This window comes from Egretta garzetta, unplaced genomic scaffold, assembly GCF_000687185.1.
Source record: "Egretta garzetta isolate BGI_Z169 unplaced genomic scaffold, ASM68718v1 scaffold343, whole genome shotgun sequence".
Taxonomy (NCBI): Eukaryota; Metazoa; Chordata; class Aves; order Pelecaniformes; family Ardeidae; genus Egretta; species Egretta garzetta.
Window position 1 is genome coordinate 799,077 of NW_009259038.1, and position 20,513 is coordinate 819,589.

Below are 20,513 nucleotides of genomic sequence, written 5' to 3' on the forward strand. Positions count from 1 at the left end.
GGGCCGCCGTGCCGCGGGGACCGTCCCTCAGAGGCACCCGCTCCTTGAGGCGACCGCGCACCCGGGCTGAGGCGGCCCAGCCACGCATCCGCCTGCGGCCAGGGCACAGCTGTCATTAGTACCAGAAAAAGAAAATGACGAGGCGATTTCCCGATCTGCTTTATTATTACAGTAGTAACCGGCTTGGCGGCAGGGCTGGCAAGCTGGGAGCGGGGCCTGGTGGCCTCTGGGCTGGATAAGAGCAATAGCGCAGGGCCCTGCTCCACGGAGCTGACGGTGAGAGTCACACACAGCGCACAGGGCAGGGTGTGAGGCAAAGGCTGTGAGCGTTGCATTGGTACCACACTTTTTGGAGGGTGGGTTGTTGCAAAAGGGTGGAAATAGGCAAAGTGGAAAAAAAAAAGGAATGGAAAGGAAGGAATTAAAAAAAAAAAAAGGTACAAGGGGGAGGGGGGGCTGAAGTAAAGAGTGCAAGGCTGTCTTTTCACAAAGATTGTCTGTAGAATCCCATTTCCTTGGATTTGGCACAAACAAAACATTTGGTGCAGAGACCCTCCTCGATGTGCTTTCTGTCCCCGGTCCTTTTCTAGGTCTATACTAGTGCTGTCTGCCCATTTTACTCCCTTTTTGCATGTTCTTTTCATACATGTGTGGGTGGACACCTGAAATGCGGTTGATGACCCGCTGCCTGCCTCGGCGCTCGGTTTCCAAAGAAACCTGCTCAGAACTTGGCAGTGGTTGGGGATTTCTGCTGATTTAACAGCCACCAGCCACAGGAACATTACGTTGTCCCTTCAGCTCCTCCAGGGAGATCAAATACACGTGTTGTGGCAGGCCTTGATAAGCTTGAAGCAGAATTATACGCTAATAAGTGTAGTATAAATGTCACAGGAGTTTGTTATGTCTGTATTAAGCTTTCCCCAGATTCTAGCATTTGTTCACAATCCTGTGTAATGGGACCTTATGTTACAGGAAGCCTGGAGGATTTTGGATTACAGAGAAGGAATTGCACCTCGAATCACAGCTTTAATTCTGCACTGGACACGTGCTGAAACTTTCCGGTTCACCACAAGGTTAGAGTGCTCCCTACCAGCAAAATTAGTTTCCCTTCCCACGTGAAAATAAGCCCTCCACCTTTGCTGCTACTCTGTTGTCTCAGCTCAGTTTATCACAGAGCCACTCCTAAGACGTAGCTGCATTTGTTTAGGGCTTGCTCTGCTCATTTAAGTAGAAGATTTAAGTAAAACAACTTCAATGTCTATAGGACTGCTTGTGCCAATCTTAACATTTAAGAAGAGGTACTTACAGAATACATCATAAATTGTAAATAACCCTTAAATCTACTCATTTCACTCCAGAGATACAAGCCTCAAAAGATCAGAGGAAAGCTCTTAATATCATTTGTGGATATTTGCCCTGGGCTGTAATTCTGCAGCCTGATGACATGTTAGTTAGGACATTGAGCCGCGTTTCTGCAGGCGCTGTGCATACAAAGGCAGGAAATGTTCTGCATTTCCCGCTCGGAGCCATGCCGGCCCCGGAGCAATCCCGGAATGGCCTCGCACCAGACCTATATTCAAAGCTTTTCTACCTCTTCCCTATACCTCTTGATCAGGAACAATTCTTATGCGTACTGAGACTGTGTATAATTATAACCTCAACAGATTTCTTTCAAGGTCTTTTAACTAAGACATGCTAATTATTCATATTCATTCAAGAGATCTGTGTATTCTTTAAAAGAGAAAACACAAAAGAATTTCACTAGACACAAATAATGTGAGTGTAGCACGCTGGCCATACAGCTGGTTTGAACACTATTTAATGTTGTGCCATTAGAAAAGATTTCAGAATTACCTGTAATCTCTTTCCACCTCCTGGGGGATTACGGCTGTTTGTATGATCTCATTATTTCAATCACATCTTTGTGAATAAAACCAAAGCAAGGTAAGATAACGGTAATTATTTAACTAAAACTAGAGAATTCATTTATTATAGGGTATATCATTTTAGTTGCTAAGAATGGAAACTTCAGATTTTAATGAGATCTGTCAATTTTAAAAGGACTTTAATTTCTGAGTTAGGAGTCATATAATAGAAAAATCACACAATATATACCACAGTCTATTGTCCTGAGTGACTTCAGTTTCCATATCCACATTCTTGATGTTTGTTTTATTTAACCATCAACTTCTCTTTCAGTTTTCAGGCTTTTTGCAGTTTTTATTTCTAGAACTAAAACGTGCTCCAAAACTACATTTCTTGAAGAGAGAGACCAAAAATCTTTATAAATGTTCATCCATTTAACTTTGTACTGAGTTTTCAAATGGGCAGCTTTTGAATAGCTGGCTTTTGCTGCCAGGGATCTTCTAAGGCCTTTGCACAGCAAATCTTACAAATATGAAATCTCTGGTTTGCCTTTACCTTAATTAATCCCCAACTCATCAACCATTCACTGCCAGAAAACGTATCAAAGAAATGGAGTTAACAAATCAAGGTCAGGATCACAGTGAAATTTGTGACCGTTTGTTCTTTTGATGTTAAATTTTGTTCGAGTACGTGTAGTTATATATATAGTCACCGGCACGTGAGCTCCTTTCCTTTGCCCTCCATAGTATTTCTGAACGCAGATTCCATTCATTCTTTTCTCTTACGATAATTGAGGCTGTTTCCTTAGATGCTTTTCCTCTGTCCTAGAAATACCGGTTCTGGAGAAAAAGAGGCTGAGGGGAGACCCTATCGCTCCCTACAACTACCTGAAAGGAGGGTGTAGCCAGGGGGCTGGTGGTCTCTTCTCCCCAAGTAACAAGCGATAGGATGAGAGGAAACGGCCTCAAGTTGCGCCAGGGGAGGGTTAGGTTGGATATCAGGAAAAATTTCTTCACCAAAAGGGTTGTCAAGCACTGGAACAGGCTGCCCCGGGAAATGGCTGAGTCTCCATCCCTGGGGGTATTTAAAAGCCGGGTAGATGTGGCACATAGGGGCATGGTTCAGTGATGGACTTGGTGGCGTTTGGTTTGCAGTTGGACTCGATAATCCAACCTAAGTAAGTGATTCTATGATTCTTCCCAGCACAGTGCAAACTGGAAAGGACAAACTATAAATGTGGGTAAGTCCCTGTTGTAACATCAGGTGACAATAAGCCATGACAAATAAACACTTGGCACATGTTTCAACTGGAAATTGGTACTGCTGACTCACTTTATAATCTAGATTAATTGCTCAGTTAACGACCTGAAGTGAGGCATTAGCTCCAGTATGGCCAAATTTATCTGCCTCCATCTTCCTACTGTGATCTGCCTGTTTTAAAACATTATTGAGGGTCCTGCAAAGCATTCTACAATTCTGCAGTAAATAATTCTCAGTTTGGGGTAACTTCACTAATTAACACAACCCTACCTTTGAGCCGTCTTGTTGCAGGCAGTTAAGTAGAGAATTAGCTGTAAATCTGCGGCAAAAGACACTCATGGGGAGAGCATCAGCTTCAACAACTCCAGCATTTCACTTTGCATTAATATGTAAGTGCTTGAACACTTCAGATAGCCTTGGGTTCTTTAGGTTGTTTTGATGTAAAACCAACAAGGTTTTTATCTTGAGAAAGTTGTTCCCAGCAAAAAGGAGGGAAGAGTTTTAAAGAAACGCTTTCCCCCCCTGCAAGGCTGCCTCTTAAGCAAAAGTCAGCCAGTGAAGTTTACATCTCAAACCTTTCACTTCAATCCCTCCTAAATACTGGTAATAATAATTCTTAAAAACAGGGCGGTGGGGAAGCTCCTTCAGCGCTGCACCCACTCTGTGCTCATCCAGCTAAACCTGACGTGCGCTTGGTTGGAGTCCAAGACCCTCCCACTGTTCCTCTGGCTTTTCTTTTGAATATAGCAGCAATAAACCACACATCTGAGCATCCTACTTCCACAGTATGTTGTTGTCACATTCTTCACCTTTAAAGAATTCCAACATATGTTTCTCTAAATGTTTTTTCTCTATTTATTCCTCAGAATTCCCAGAATAAACTTAAAATTATTGATTCTGACAGTTTTCAGTTGGTTTGGGCATTTCACTTGGGTGATTCCCCAAGCTTTGTGAGAGCAAACTCAGCTCGGAGCAGCTGTCTCCTTTCATAGCGAAAATGATTGGTTTCAGATGTAGAATACTGAGGTCCTTTGGGTTTGTTTAATTTTTAAAAAATCTTACTCTTTAAACTGAAAAAAATTGAGACGTGTTGTATATCATGGGACCTTGCTCCACAAATTGCATGTTTCTGGGCATTTTCCCCATGCATCCTCCCCTGGCTTGGTTTGCTCTTCGATGCATCCAAACTGGAAGAAAGTAGAGAGCTAAAAGTCCATTGCAATGCGTTGTATTGACGGCATAATGGGCTGAGCTAAGGGACAATTCACACTGACCAGTGACTGAAGGCTTCCCTTCAGTCTTAATTAATGTAAGGTTTAATCAAGTGCCAGACAACTGAAGCAACAATGGTACAAACAGCAATGCAGCTGAAGCCCGGTCAATCCCCGGTGGAGGAGGCTTTGCCGGTGCTCCTTGGTGGCACTGAGCAATGTCTGTCAGACTAAAACAAGAAACCAGTTAAAAAAAAAAAAAAAAAAGCCAACAGCCAAGACGGGGATTTGGGGCTAAATTTTGGCTGGAAAGGCTGGAACAAGGGGAATTGCGTCAAGTGAAAACCCAAGTTCTCCTGCCCATTGTAACCTGGATTTTGACTCTACTTTTTGTAGCGGCCTCAGTGTTGTGCCTTGAAAGGACTGCTCTTGGGAGAGGAAGAGGATTTGGTTAGGGCATTTCTGGGTCAGTTCAGGTTTATATCTCACACTTTGGCTGAATTATGTATTCTACACCCTTTACAAAAATTATCAACATTTTTTAGTTATTAACAGGGTTCCTCTCTCCTAATGGAATGACGTTTTTTCAGTAACATTTCAGTTCAGTGAGCCAAAAAGAGTTTCTGATAATGCTGTAAATATTCCCAGCTTCTTTTCAAGATGGTCTAGTTTCACCTTTTTTTGTGAGAAGAGTACACTTATATTTATCAGCTCTGTACACTTGGAGTACAAAAAGGTACAGAATTTTAATAATGAGTGACAAAATAATTAAGTATAATTCAGATGGTTGTATGTGGAGTAAGAAAACTGTAGATGGGAATCATGCACGGCCTCTTTCCAAATAAATGGCTTTGGATTTTTTTGGGAAAAGGCAATGGTGGAGCCAGGAGGGTCTGTGTGGGCAGCTGGTGCTGATAATCCCCTCTGGGACTATGGAGGTCAAATAAATGCACAGAGAACGGCAGCAGAACAGGTCCCTACTGCTTAATTCCTCTCTGACCAAGCTCCCAGGCCATTGACTGCTTTCCTTTGGCTCCCTCAGACCAACTACAGCCCTATTTGTATATTCTTCTGTCTCTGACCAGTTTCCCAAGCCATCGATTGCTTTTCTCTGGCTCTCTCGGGCCACTTCTGGCTCTATTTGTATATTTTTCCCTCTCTGACCAGTTTCCCAAGCCATCGATTGCTTTTCTCTGGCTCTCTCGGGCCAGCTTTGTCCCTATTCCTATATCCCTCTCTCTCTGACCAGCTGTCTGTGCTATTGATTGCTTTTCTTGGGCTCTTGGTGTTTGTATGCATGTATGTTTTCATGTAGAATTACAAAGACAAGCTGTACCTGGACAGATTTGTTGGAGAGAATTTCTTGTAAATTGATGAGGTAATTTGTGCAGTTTGCTGACAAGATGAGATAGGTCCCAGTAGGCTGTCTGCTATTCAGTTAGGTGGTTGTGGTGCCCCAATTACCTCATTTAAAATTACCTTATGTGATATCTTTTGAAAGTTTTGACTGCCCATGTTAACGTCTGTTAAGTGGAGAGACTGATGTGTTTGTTACCTGGGCATGCCCACTCAAAGGCAGCTGTGGTCTAGCTCAGTCTTTTCTTCTGCAGAGAAGAGCAGGTGGAAAAAGCTGGGAATAGAAAGTCAATGGAAACAATTTCCAGCTTATTTTGGGAGGCATCCTTTACATTTTGACACACGCATACATATACACACCCCGCTACCAATGACTTCTGAAGGTGCTCTATCTGCTTAAAGCTTTTCTTATCCATGTCTGAGTGGCTGATCATAGAGATTTGAAAGCCAATTGCGAGGGATCCACCAATTCCTGTTGCGAAGAGCGTTACAACCAACCACTAGAACTGAATCCGCAAAGAAAGGTACAAGCTCATCACAAAAGAAACTGTTGATGTCACAGTCCCTGCATTTCTAGGATATCAACTTGTTTGATGATGCTTAAATAATCTTAGCAGAACATGCAAAGCATCAAAGCAACAAAGATTAGCCAGATAAAGGTTCTGGAGTAGCAGTTTTGTTACTCGTCTTCCCATTAATTAATTAACCAATCCACAAAAACTTATTTTCAAGTGATATTTCATATCACTATCAGGCTTCTAGCTAGGAAAGCTTAATAGCATCACAGTTATACGTGGGAAGGTGTGGGAGCAGGTGAAAACAGTCTGGAAATGCCTGACTATTTAAGTACTAGAGGACTTTTAAGCCTTTTTTAAAAAATCAGTTTCTCTACCCAGCTGGAACTTCCTTCAAAGTTTCCCTGATCATTTAGTCCAGAAAGTTCATTCTGTGTCTTTTGATTTTTTTACCTGGTATTTGTTCATGTGCAGTGTCCATGATCGTGAAAATTGTTTGCAAGAACTGTGTTTCTGTTTCATCTTCTCTTCATCCTGCTCTTCATCCTGAGCAGAGCTTTCTTATAAAGTAACAAACATAGAGACAAACCCTGCTTCATTAAAATGATAGCAAAAGAGAAAGACGTGAAATAAAATCCATGTGTTATGTCTAAAAATGTTTTCCGTATGCCAGTTCTGAGAAGTGTCTGTAGTTACTAATGTCTTCCTGCTACAGAGCTGTTCTAGGAAGGAGCCATTGCCTCTCACCATGAAAAGCAAAGTTGAATATGAAATAGGACTTATGGATTAATGACAAACTATCTGTGGATTACTTATTGGATTATATTTTATTGAGAAAAGTCCATGTTAAGGTTTAGCTTTCAGTTCAATTTTGAGACAGGGCTTTTTGTCAGTGGAAGTTGCTTCTGGTGGCCTGTTAGAGCTTGGTGCAGAACATCTTTTCTTCGGTAGCATTCTTCTCCATAGTTTGATGACGTTTCTTCTTAAATTGGCATGTTTTGAATTCTTCTGTGATTTCAGAGATTGACTTCCCTTTTGTTTCTGGGAGGAACAGGTAGATGAGAACTGCTGAAATGACCAGGACAGCAATAAAGATGAGGAAGCAGAAAGGACCAAGAAGCATCTGGAGATAAAAATAGAATAAGACGAATGATTTCCCTGACAACACTTGATTATTGCAAATTGTTGATTTGTCCCTGTGAAATGAGGAATAAGTTGATTTTACAGGAGGAATATTTATTTATCTTTTCAATCTATTCTTGAGGCAGCAGAGGATGTCTGAAGTCTAGGGAAGTGTTTTACATAAATGACCTCCAAATGCCAGCAGCCTTAAGAGATTCACAGCTTTGATCATTTACAAGGCATTCCATCCCACTCCCTGCCCAGACCAGCCTAGACAACCAGTTTAAATTGATGGAGTCAAAGAGAAGATTTGAATCAAATTACATACGACAGCAAAGGGGAAAATCATTCCGGTAAAAGTGAGGCCTAGCCAAATGACGATTCCACCAATTACAAAAGCGGAGGACCTTGTTGAGAGGGTGAAGATTTCATTCATGACAGATGCGACAGCTCCAGCTGAGGAAAAAACATAAAAAAGCAATAAAAACATTGTTCTAGTTAACCATATTCCTCAAAGTGAGTGAACTGATGTCACTAGTCAAACACAGCTGCAGTAAGTCAGGCTACTGTGAGATCCTCTAAATTAGGGCAGCACAGCCATCTCTATCTGAATTCCCCTACAGACTTCTCTTATAGTCCATGGAAAGAGAAGGACACGCCTGAAGTACAGTTTCTATCTACCTATGATGTATAAAACATGCGAGGTGAATGGCCCTAATGGCTTATTTCTCTCCATTGCCTGTAGGAGACACCTGGGTTCTGCCACTGTGGGAATTCTGTTAGGTTTTCAAGACTTTCATCGTCCTCATAGACAGCCCTTAGAATAATAAAGGCTGCCATTTGAATTTGGAGACTATAATAACTAAAAGTAGTGTTTAGTCAGGGAACTTTCAGAGTAAATATTGGTCTTAGATGAGTGAGGTCCTACTAGAGAGCTGTAAATTTGGTTCTGGCATTACTGATGTAGGTGATTCAGAGTGACATTAAGAGGGGATGAGAAAAGACAGAGCAATGCTAAGAGACAGGCTCTGCGTGCGATCAGGTATCATTCTTTAATAGAGTAGGATTTTACAGGTGAGTTGAGAAAACTCTTGATATTTTAGAAGAGGCTACCTCTGCCCCTAGGCAAAACGAGAGATGGACCAAATGAACCTGTATGCACTGAACAGCATTCACACCCTCCAAAACAAGTCTTAGTGAATTGATTAACAAGTATTTTTTTGGCTTGAACCTGTAATCCAGTGAGAGGAAACAGGGTCCTGATTCATCATGGTCTGAATAATTTCAAATAATTTGTTGAAGAAATTGTTTCTTGGGTCATTAATTCATCAAAAATTGGGACTCCCCCAATTTCAGTCCAAACTAAGCTCACCCAGGCTAGTTCTACTTCCATACATCCATGGCCTGTGCTTATCCCTGCAGTCTGGGTTTTCCTGTTGTTGCTTTTATTGTTGTGCTCACCTGGTCCTATTCCATAGGCAATGATGAATAAAAAGATGAGAATAACACTGCAGTAACGCATCCAGAGGAACTGATCCTAAACAAAGCCGAAAGGAGGGAAGAGAATGAAAATTAATTTTATAGCTGTAGCACAGCTGATCCAAACATACAGGAGAAGCAGTATTTGTGAAAAAGCCCGTGATGCTGGGCTCTGTAGAAAGTGCTCACTTATCTCTCTGTACTGGATACAGTGGAAGGCCAAAAGTAGCCTGCAGCGTCCTATCTACAGAGGTGAGCTGACCTGCACCCTGGTCCGAAAACCAGCTAACAAATTCCAAGCTAATTACAGCATGGGGAGAATTGTTACGGATTTAACCTAATTATCTTATTGAATTAGACAGCTTCAGGGAAATGTTTAAATCTCTTGTGAACCAGAAGATATCCATGAAGCAGAAAGAAGCTGGAAGTTTATGGGCTTAGACCAAGATTGCGATGCAGTGCAAAGCACTGGCACTACTGAAGCCGTGACACTGGGATCCTAGCTACTTTCCACCATCCCGTCTGGAAGTAGCTGGAGAGCTGCACTGTGTAACTGGACCACTTGTATCAAGGGTGGAAACTGGTGGTTCTTGGAAGGGCCAGTACACAATGCTGCTGCAGGAGGCATGGGGTAGCAAATGGGAAAGGGATTTAAAAGGCAGCACAAGAAGACACAGGTGAGGTTTGGAGAGGGCAGGCAGGCAGAGAGCTGGAGGAAAGCTATGCCAGGCCAATGGTTTTACAAAATGTTTTTCACTGACTGTTTGAAAGCCTGATTAAAAAAGATGAACTACAAGGCAGGACAAAAAAAGCCTTGCAGAGGGGCTATGAGTTTGTATTCAGAAGATATTCTGACCTACTATTTTGGACATGAAAGCTAAGGCTGACTATCTGCCATCCTGCACAAGGAATTCTGATGCAGGTCCACCCCCAGAGAGACATTTGCTTACACTCAGTAGAAGGCTTGCTTCAAGCAACGCTAGTATCAGTGCCATCAGCAAATAACCACCCCACAGGAGTATCCGGCGTCCGAAACGATCGATAATGGAGCTCTGAATAGTAGAAAAAAATTGCGTATCACTGAAAGCACGGCAAAATCCAACTATCAGCTGTCCAACAAATCAAGCATTCTTCTTGAGTTCTTTTTACTTTAGAGAACACAAATCTTATTGGTACCAAGTTTGGTATTTTATTGAGTTCCTTCTAGCCTCTCTAATGCTATGAATTACCACTGCTGCCCAGCCTTGCAGCCACTCTTTCATTAACACTGTAACCAATGGAAGCATGCTGTGATTCCATTTGAATATATATTTTTACACAAATATATGAAAATAAATATACATATTTGCATTTGAATGCTATTTCATTTATATCTGTATGAATAAGTGAGGGGATTTTTGTAATAAATTATGCAGAATGAAGATGGGAAGAAAGATGTAAAAGGTGGGACAAAATCTGGAGGGAATGGTAACAACCACTTTACAGATTTATGCAGTGCCACAGAAAATTTCCTTAGTTCACAAAGAGAAGATTTATTTAAGGAAGAATAGACTCAACTCACATGTACTTTAACTCTTAAAGCTCCAGAAAGATCTGACTTACACAGAAGATGATAGAGATGAGCTCAGAGATCGCAACTCCTAGAGATACATATGGGATTATGCTTTCCTGCAGGCTGGCTGTCTGAAAAATTTCTGAGGTGTAAAAGGTGATCTGGGAAATAAGAAACCATTTTTAAATTAAGCATAGTCAATAGATGTGATATGTGCTTATCCAGCATCACTTTGAACTAGATTTGTCATCACTGCAAAAGCAACAGTACATTATTGGGGTTTAGTGGAGGTGACAGACCTGCTTGAGATGCGAAAAGTCAAAAGGCTACTGGAGATGAAGAAAAGGGATTTGAAAGCCCAGGAAAAAAAGGGGTTGAAAGGAGCATACTGCCTGTAAGACATGGGAAAAAGATGTTGTTCTGGCAAAGAGGAAGAGGAAAGGGACAAGAGAGGGAGTGAGGAAAAAGAAAAGCAGATCTCAGTCAGAGCACACCATGCATCATCATCCAAACAGTTGATTTCTGTCACCCTTTCCCAGTTGCTAAGCAGAAGCTGCTCATCTACAAGGTCCCTGATGGACTGGGCACCATTTCCCTGTCAGCAGAGCGCCGAGGTGCCTTCTGAACTGTAATGAACAAGCTCCAACACAGTGCACAGGCTTAGGCAAGGCTTATGGTGAGAGACCCATAGGCAAGTGATAAAAATGGCATCCAGGGGAGTGACGGTTAGCTTGGGCTGTATTGGGCTCAGCCACTTTGTATGTGGAAACAACTGGAAGGAAACAGCTTAATGGATAAATCTTCATTATCAAATGGAATGAAAGTTGGGTGGCAATAGCTGGCCATCTGCTACTGCAGAAGTCAAAGAAGGTGGAGATGGAAGTCTAGATAAATAGATCTCTGGGTTGTAGCAAGCCTTAGGGTATTTGTAACCCTTTATCCTACAGAGTCTTTGGTAATACCATCAGGGGAATGAAGGCAACAGTGCCCTTGTAGGCAATTCTGCTGAGCTGAATCTCTTGTCTTTCCATCCCAGAAGTTCCCTGAAAGGTTTGAAGAACAGTAGTGATGATACCACAGAGCTTTGCGGGCAGTGGGCTCTGTGTGAGAAGGAATAATATAGATCCAGAGGAAAGTGCCAAGATGGAATTGTGGCGCTTCGGTTACTTAATAGTAGATGTAAGCATGGAAATAGGGTATACTCAGCTGCACTCAGGCCACAGAGCTGTAGACTCAGTAAAAGGAGGAGCATGGTACTCAGCTGCGGATATACGGATGGTTCCTTCAGCACCTCTAGGACATTCATGATTTTAGTGCCTTTCATTACAGCCTTTTCCTTCATCATGTCATCAAACTCTGTGTGGTAATTCCCTTCTCCCCAGAGTTGCTTCATGGCTGCAGAAAAGACAGGATGAAGCATACTCCTCCATCATCTGATCCACTCAGTTCTGTGTTTTTCATCTAATGACATTTGCAACATTTACAGTTCAGTCCATGCTTTGATTCATCAGTCTCTCAGCAAAGAACTAGATCATGGCTTACTGGAACATGCTGAAACTGCCCTGGAAAACAGCTTTCAACTTGTTGTAGGGGCAGATCTTAAATATTTCTGATGACTCCTTTTAGCCAGGAGTAATATAATTCAAAGCTACAATATTTACAAGATCTTCAATCGTGTAATTATCAAAAAATCTGTAGCTGGCTAATAGAAAAGCCAATTCCCTCTATTAGGTTCACTTTCCCGAGAGTTATGGTTTAACAAATTAAGGATCTAAAGTTTTATTTTACCTTTCAAGCAACCAGCCTTGTCTCCTTTTTGAAGCAAGAGATAGGGAGGGGACTCAGGAAAGAATGGCAAAAAGAGCAGCTGAATCAATGCCACCAACCCAGAGAAGGACAATAGCACATTCCACATGTCTTCGGTTCCTAAAAGATCTCTATGAGAGCACGTTAGAGTGTATTTTATAGTCCAGTACATTTACAGTCTATAACTAGTTCGGTATTTTCTACATCCTAGACTAGCTAAAGAGACACAATATACATAGACATTGAAAAAATAAATTGAAATAGAAGATGTTTAGGCTAGGGGAAAAAAAAATAGACCAATACTTTATTTCTACTGCAAGACTGAGATTTTTCTTGTAATTTGAATATTTTCTAAAGATTGGTGGAGTTTGAATATTCCCACAACAGCTCTCTGAACCAATACTGCAAATATGCATGTTATCAAGAAATTAGCAGAGCTTTCAGATCTCAAAAGTTTACTAAGAGTGTTTACATACAATCTTTTCTTATTAACTTCAGCAGAGAGACCGCACCTCCAGAGGTGGATTCATACTTTCTCCAGAGGAGGGCCTTGCTCTCCTTAGTGAAATGATGAGGGAACCTCAGTGACTGGTATGGGGTAAATGCTTCCTTTTTGACAGCTGTAGTTAAGCAAAGTAAACCAACCCCCCCTTAGTGTTTGTCCGTTTCTAGAACTGGGAGAACAACACTTCCCTGCCATAAAGAAGACAAATAAATAGAACTAGGATGAGAAGGAGTAGCACAAGTACCGTAATCCAAGAATTCTTGCTACAGCTTTTCCTAGTGCAAGAAACACAGAGGAGGTCACATTTACAAATCCACGCAATTTCTTAGGTGAGATCTCTCCAGCATACTGAACATGGGCACTCATGTGTATTCCTAAAATGAAGAAGACAGGAGACACCTAAAACTACAGAAAGCAAAAGAGAGGGTCCCTTTTCATTTCACCTTCAGCCAAAGGTAGCTCTCTCCTCTCTCTTCTGAACTGTTTGCTATGTATCCTCCACAATAATAGGCTGAAAATGTACCTTTTACTTTAAGCAAGGTAATTAGCTAATCCATCAGACCTTTCTCTCAACAAGACCTCTTGAAGGCAAAGGACAGCTCATCTTACCTTTTCCCAAGCTGTTCCTTGTTCCACTGGGGTTACTGTGCATGCCCGGGTACTCCCAGCAGGAAGATTTCTGTATCCACCCCAAAGAAGTCACATTAACATGGAGTAGTGGGGAGTCCTACCAGCACCGATGCCCTCGAGGAAGCGCCCAATCAGGATCATCTCAAAGGATTTGGCTCTCCGACTGAAGCCAGTATGCAGCGTGGCTACTATTAGGACCACATCGTTGAACAGCAGACATTTCTTCCTGCAACAGCAAACAACACGAGGGTATGATCCATGTTTTACTTTTTCATCTTTGACTAATGTCTGCCTGTTGTCCTCTGAACGTATAGACCAAGCTATGGCCGTATTTACATCCATTGCTTATAGGACAGCTACATCTGATTATGAAAAGGCATGATGTCTTCACAAGGGAGTGGAAAGGGAGAAGCTAGATTTCCTCTTTTCCACGCTAACACTATGTGAGCACACCATGCAGCTGAAGGAAATTCCTGCAGGATAAATACTGATAAGGAATGGTCTTTTTCACATCTTCCCTGTGGGTGAGGCTCCCATCTCAAGCACTGCACATGCCTTCAGAACAAGGCAAATCCAGCTTCACTGAGAACTCACTTCACTGCCCACCTCAAGCTACAGAGTTCTGGCTTTTCTGTTATGGCCACCCTCAAAGAGAGGGTTCTGAATGTGGGCTGAGGAACTTCTGCTTATCTTTGATGAAGCTCTGATTATTCTTACAGAGGAATGAACCTACACAATTTTTTTAAAGGCTGCAATCAATTAAAAAAAAAAAGGAAAAAAAAAAAAAAAGCTTTTGCCTACAGAATATTTATCCCCTTCTGCACTACTGCAGTGTTGTTCAGCTCCACAGGGCATTAGCGCTCAATAAAGAAATTTCAGAGATTTATTTTTTACTAAAATTTCAGAAAAAAAACAGGAATTGTATGGCACCAAAAACTGTTACAGGGGAATCTGAATAGTTGCATATTCTTGCCTCTCTCATGTACCTAGGTGCAGTTATATATGCTGAGTACATTCTGTACCAGAAGGGGGCAGTGAGAATTCTGACATCCAATATATTAGGTGAGTAATATTTAGTTTCTTCCCTCATTGCAGCCCTGATTAGTGAGCTCGTGGGGAATATACTTACTTTCCATATTTTGCAGTCAGGTACCCACTACACAGGCACCCTATCATTCCACCTACACAGTACATAGACACGATGAAGGACCACAATAATGTGAGTGTCTCCTGATGCAGCACAGAACCGTATCGCTCCAGCCAGGTTTCGTTGATAAACTTCTGAATGTACTGGGATAGAAAAAGAGATTTTCATTCCACTGAGGCACTAATCACAATAGTTCTTCATTATGTTTACAATTTAAAAAAAATAGATTACTAGTCATTACTAAAAGCACGGCTATGAGACTTTTGTTTGCAAATTAGGATTGATATTTCCTCTCATAGAGCCTAATAGTGTAAGAGAATCTTTCAAAAATTAATTATGTGAAGTGCAAATGTTCTTGAGTGCAAGCAGAGGATAGAAAGAGAAAAGGGCTGAACTGAAGGCTGAGACTCAGCTGCTTTTTAACCTTTTACTCGATGGCACAATCTTTAAGGAGGGTGCTTCAATGTGTTGTTTCCACACATTGTTCATTTTTCATTTTAGAGATGTTAGAGAGAAAAGAAATAAAAAATGGTTTAAGGAGCCACCAGAACTTCCATTGTCCCCCCATTCAGTTGTAGACCACAGCAGGAACAGCGCTGCCTTTCCAGTTTTTTCAGCCTTTTTGATACTCTGTGGGAAGTTGTCTTTGGAGCACAGCTCCCAACATTCATGCAAACTCCTTTGACAGCGTGGGACTGGAAAGAGCTGGGAATAAACTTACAGAGCAACATCTAACAGATTTTTAGAGCACCTTCAAACTGTAAAGCCTAGTCCCATGAAGAGGAGTTACAGATGTGATTTTATGAAGGCTTTGCTTACCGGAGAAGCATAATTGATCACAGACATTTGAAAACCGGAGAGGTGTGTTCCACCGATTCCTAGCACCACAATCATTAGCAAGAGCTTGCGATACTGAACCTGCCAAAGATGATGAAACATATCCTAAGTTTCTGATACCAGCATGGCTTTCAGACCATGAGTTAATTTATGAGATCTTACCTTATATCTTCACATTTCTATGATTGAGAAGCCTTTAAAATGCAAAAACCCATTCAAAAACCCCCAATCAAGCAAAATTGCTGGGCAATTGTTAAGATGCAAATCTGCACATTCCTTTATGTTCCTCTCCTGGTTATTAGCAGCCTGAAAAGATGCAGTCTCTGAATCTGTTCGTTTTGCTAGCCAGAGAAATAATAATAAAAAAATCATAAAAGCTTTGTACAGATAGTTTGTGTTTGCTTCTGTACTAGTAAGAAGCTACAGGTTACTCAAATCCCTTTTTTCCTTCAACTTTGCTTCCTCAGAGACTTTGGTCACCAGTTTCCAGAGATTAATCAAGTCTGTCCGCTTGAAAGTTACTTTGTTTGCATTTTGCTTTTATTATCCCTATAGAAAACTGCATCTTCAGAGCCCCTACTTGAAAGACTCCTGTTTGAAATGCTGTGTTTCCTTGATGTACACTGGATTTAGAGCACTCTTCACATGCACGCATGTTTTCAGGCATTTAGTCAGGTCACACTCTGAACAGATGAGTATCCTCACATATCCTTGAGAGTGCAGGGCAGTGGAATGGGAGGATTTTTTCTGTTTTGTCTTTTTAATTACTACTATTTTCTCTATCTTCCCTAAAATGCCTATTCTTTCCTGGTTTCCCAAGTCCTCCTTTAAACCTCTCACTCCTTTACACATCGTAATATATTTTCTGGAGATGCCTTATAGTCAGTCTTACTGCTGAGTGTTGTCTGCAGCGTGTGCTCTGTTGTTCATTTGTGATATGAGAAAGACTGTTTGCTTCCCTTTGCTGTAATCTTTAAAGATTGTGCTGCTGTTAGTGACTAGGGCTAGAAGACAAGAATTTGGATACTCACCAGGTCTGAGAGGAAACCAGCCATTTCCCCTTGAAAACCTGCCTGCTCTGAGAGCCCTTGTCAAGTCTGTCGGATGAGAAGATACATTTTCTACACTTAGATTATAAGAAGTTGGGATCATAGCACAGAAGTTAAACTGTAACTATGTGGCTTTTCGTGAATTGTGTCCTCCTCCAACACTGGCCAGGGACTCTTCTTGCTGGTTTAATTATTCTAAGACCCAGATATGCCAAGCTGATTACAACATTGGTAAATGTTTATCCCGCTTGTATTGGGAGCGCTCCCCGCTACTCGCACTGCTAAAACAACTGAGTGTTCCCGTTGTGCGGGGAGTCAGATGATACTACCATCATTCCTTTGGGGGAGCAGAGTCCCTCTTCCCTTCTCTGACGTGACTCTACTTAGGCAGTGTGTTTTCCTCCTCTCTGGTCTACAACAAAGATAAGCCACTTCATATTGTAGCTGAGCTGTAATGCCTCTTGCATGCTATAGAATTTCCAGTTGCTTGAAGTGATTTGAACAATTTCCCAACTGCAGGACATGAAGTATCTGAATATAGGTGTGGAGAAGGAGCCTGGTCCTTGCTAACACCCTGTTTTTATAGAGGGCCACGCATTACTTCTCTATAACAATGCAGATGGCCTCGTGTGTGCCAGAGCGGGATGCTCGTTCTGTTCTGGCTTGAGACTTGATTTCAAGATGTATTTTCACCTTAAAAAAATAGATTTTGAATCAGCTGAAGACATGACTATTTACAAAGAGTTTAAGTTAAGTTCTTGCTTCCTTCAGGCTTCTGTGTATTACATATTTTGTACTGCACCAAATACATGGTTCACTCCATACCACAAAGATTTAACTGCCTATGGCTAGCGCCGAAAGGGGAGGTGGGAAGGTTGGGTTACAGTTCTGAAGCCAACAGAAGCTTTGCTCAGGAGCAGGGTGGAAGCACTGACATTCCTCCTACAGCCTGCTTTTCACGTTACAGCGACTGACAACAGCCCCACACCGTGTGCCGTGCAGCACAGGGCAAGCTTGCTGAGTCACGCCTTGGCCTTTCTCCTGCTGGATATCTCAGCAATGCTCCCTCCCCAAACCCTCTGCCTGGGTGTCTTGTTGCACATCAGTACAGTGAAATAATTCAAGCTGAATTCTTCCTTCCACCCATTCCATTTTTGTTGTTCCTGAAATCTTCATCACCTCCACATCTGCTGTGGTTGTGTATTTCATTCCTTCCCCTCTCAGCACAGACTCCTCAAATGTTACCACTTCCTCTCCTAAGCCACCCGAGAATCTACCTTTCTCTTCAATTACAACTGCAAAAATCCCTGTGTTTATTTAAGTTTTCTCTTTCTTCTTACAAATTCCTCCTCTCAATCCCAAGTCACTTCCACACTGGCTGCTGCCCTCTTCACTTCCTTGAACTCTTGTAAACTTTTGTTGTTCCCAACTCCTGTGGCAGAAAGGTCTAACGAGATGCTTGAACAATCCAGTGTTACTTCTCGCTGTCAGGACATGCTAAAAGCTACTTTTGAAATAACTACCCCTCTCTTTTGTTGTTTCTCTCATTTTATCTTTAGTTTCCCTTTATGTTCTTCTGTTTCCTGCACCAAATTTGAATGTCATATCACTGTTTCCAGACTTTTTCGTGCTGTACTGTCCCTTGCAAGTCTGTTTTGGTTTTTTTTTCCCTCCTAAAGGGGTTCTGCCAGACCAACAGCAGGGTTCAGGCACCTTACAGTGGGGCAGATGAGCCTGAATGAGCTAGAGGGGAAAGGAGTATTTGTTCTTTTAGCTGAGGATGGGAAGTTTGGCTGCTGAAAGGAAGGACACACGTGGCAGCTCTCGGTCTTTCTGGAGCGGTTTTTAAGCACTCTGTGGCCAGATTTTAACATCTGGTTGATCAAAGAGTCCCTGCAGAGCCCCATTCCTCTTCCTCCTGTTGTTTGTGTTTCTCCTAGAGTACTCACACTGCTGTCTCATTTCTGTCTGGCCTCACACTTTTGTTCAGTGCTGTAATACGGAAAAAGCAAGACTTAAGTGCCTGTACTATAGTTCTTATTTATTTTCCTGAAGAAGAGGACAGGACAAGTCTTTCCACCTAGGATTTGAACACTGCAAGAAATCCGCTTATTCCAGACCCAGTACCTGGCTCACCCTTGGCTTGGAGGGATTTTGTTTTCAAAGATGCCTTGTGTGGCACCTGTGTCATCCTGGAAATCAAATAGATACATTGCAGATTCACAAGTACTTTTTTAACCTTTATTCCCAGTCCACGCTAGTTTATGGCAGTGTTAATGATTTACCACGCTTTCCCTTGTGCAGACAGTATTTATTAATAGGAGGGAAGAAGGGAAGAAGTCAGGCATGCTGGACAAGATCATGCTGTAGAAAGACGTGTATAAGGAAATGAGTTTTTAGTGTCTTGTAAGACACTAAAAACTTCCTCACTGGGAACCAGTAAGGTTGAGAAAGACCAGACCAAATAAAGACTTTTAAAATAATCAAGGTCTTACCTAATCCTTTATTTTCAAACTACTTTAAATGTTTCTTCTTTTTTTTTTTTCCTGCATTTTTGACCAGAATAAGGAATGTATGTTGATTTTTACTGTGATATTGTGCAATCCATGACCTCCGGCCTTGAAACTATAACCTTTGTCTAGCTTTTTAGTAATATGATGATTGTCACAGGAAGGATGGCTGTGTTGGGGAAGCCCACTGCTCTTGGTATTAGCTCTTGGCACTGCTACAAATATTGCTAGAGGGTGGTGTGAAGAAAAATAGCAGGAGCCTTAGGGCTGTGAAAGAAACTGCCGCTCAATATTCAGGTACTTTTGCAAATTTTATTGTGCAGCATCTGCGATAGTCAGTAGTGAAGATCTCATTTCCAGAACAAGACAGACACAATATTCGTTGACCCCAACAACACACTCCCAGAAGATGGGCTCTCCTTTGTCCCTGACTCTTCAATCAATGGAAACCAAATCCAGGCGTGATCAGTACAATGTGTTTTCCTAGTCAGTGCTTTTTTATTTCCTTATCAGTAAACTGCAAAGCATGAAGAACAAGAGTATGTTGCATCATATAGCAATGAATACAAAAAGCGAAGCCCTTTTTACCATGTTTTGTAATGAAAATGTGGAGTATTCAGAGACCTGGAGAAGGAAGCAAACACTCAGACATACAGACTGGGTTCTCTGGGAGAGGCACCATTCTTTTTTGTCTCGCTGGTACCAGTTATTCTTGGGAACTCAATCCCATTGAAACCCAGTGTTTCTCCTCTCTGATATGAAATAACTCCAGGCTGAAGAGATGCTACATAGTCATTGCTAACGAGGAAGCAGAACTTGCCCACCGTGGATTAGCCCACTCATGATTTCCTCCAGCTCTGCTTTCTTTGCTCATGCTTTCTTTCAATGCTGACATATCCCTGTTTCTCCCAATAGAAGAATCTCCAAAATCTAGGCAATGTACCTGATTACCAAGCAAGAGGATTGGCTTGAGGTGACAGGTTCTGCTTGGATGCTTCTCTAGTGTAGTATCTCCTTTACACCAGGACCTCATACCTCCTTTACACCTTTTTTCTTCAGACGTAGCAATGACTTTCCCCCCCCGCCAAAAAAAAAAGAAAGATGAAAGCCATGCTGCAGGTCACAGAACTGGGGTCATAAGCTCCTCAAGAAAGCCCTAGTTTCCCCTATACCATGCTCTCAAGTCTGATTGTAAGAGGGGGAAACATTGCATACCGATTCTGTCGGCAAGGTACTCTTTCTTCCTCCAGGTTAAGGAGTTAAACACTTCTTTTCATCTGGACTGAAGCTCCTTCTCTGGGAAAGTTCAGCCACACCGACTTGTTAGTAGGAGCAGATAATTTCAACGTGAAAGCTCTGTCTTCCTTTTCTCTCAGTTTCAGAAGTATGCTGTACATCCGAACCTTCCACACACACTTCCTCCAATAACCGTGGAGTCCTGGTTTTGGTAAGAAAAATAGCAGATCCTGTGTTTTCAGTTTACACAGCTGCTAACTTGCAGGGACTGACAAAGATCTTAGTTCTTTATACACTGTGTTTAATTTTTTTTCTGCAGAGGATTTAATTCAGCTCCTATTTCAGCAGTTGGAGAGAACCACCAAGTTCATCCTGCACTGCAGGTGATTATTTTTAAAATACACATTTGTGCTGTTTGTGGAGCAATGGATT

At 41.8% G+C, this 20,513-nt stretch overlaps 1 protein-coding gene across 1 annotated transcript; it reads right to left on the minus strand.

Annotated features, from left to right (window-relative positions):
- Positions 1-7,124: 7,124 nt before the first annotated feature.
- On the minus strand, positions 7,125-16,341 carry LOC104122724 (solute carrier family 2, facilitated glucose transporter member 11). The gene is made up of 12 exons (XM_009634896.2): positions 16,318-16,341; positions 15,269-15,367; positions 14,432-14,592; positions 13,404-13,528; positions 12,917-13,046; positions 12,150-12,298; positions 11,569-11,756; positions 10,412-10,522; positions 9,760-9,861; positions 8,792-8,867; positions 7,659-7,786; positions 7,125-7,331 (listed from the first exon to the last, which is right to left on the minus strand). The coding sequence occupies exons 1-12, from the start codon at positions 16,339-16,341 to the stop codon at positions 7,125-7,127; spliced, it is 1,500 nt and encodes a 499-aa protein (XP_009633191.1).
- Between the last annotated feature and the right edge of the window lie 4,172 nt (positions 16,342-20,513).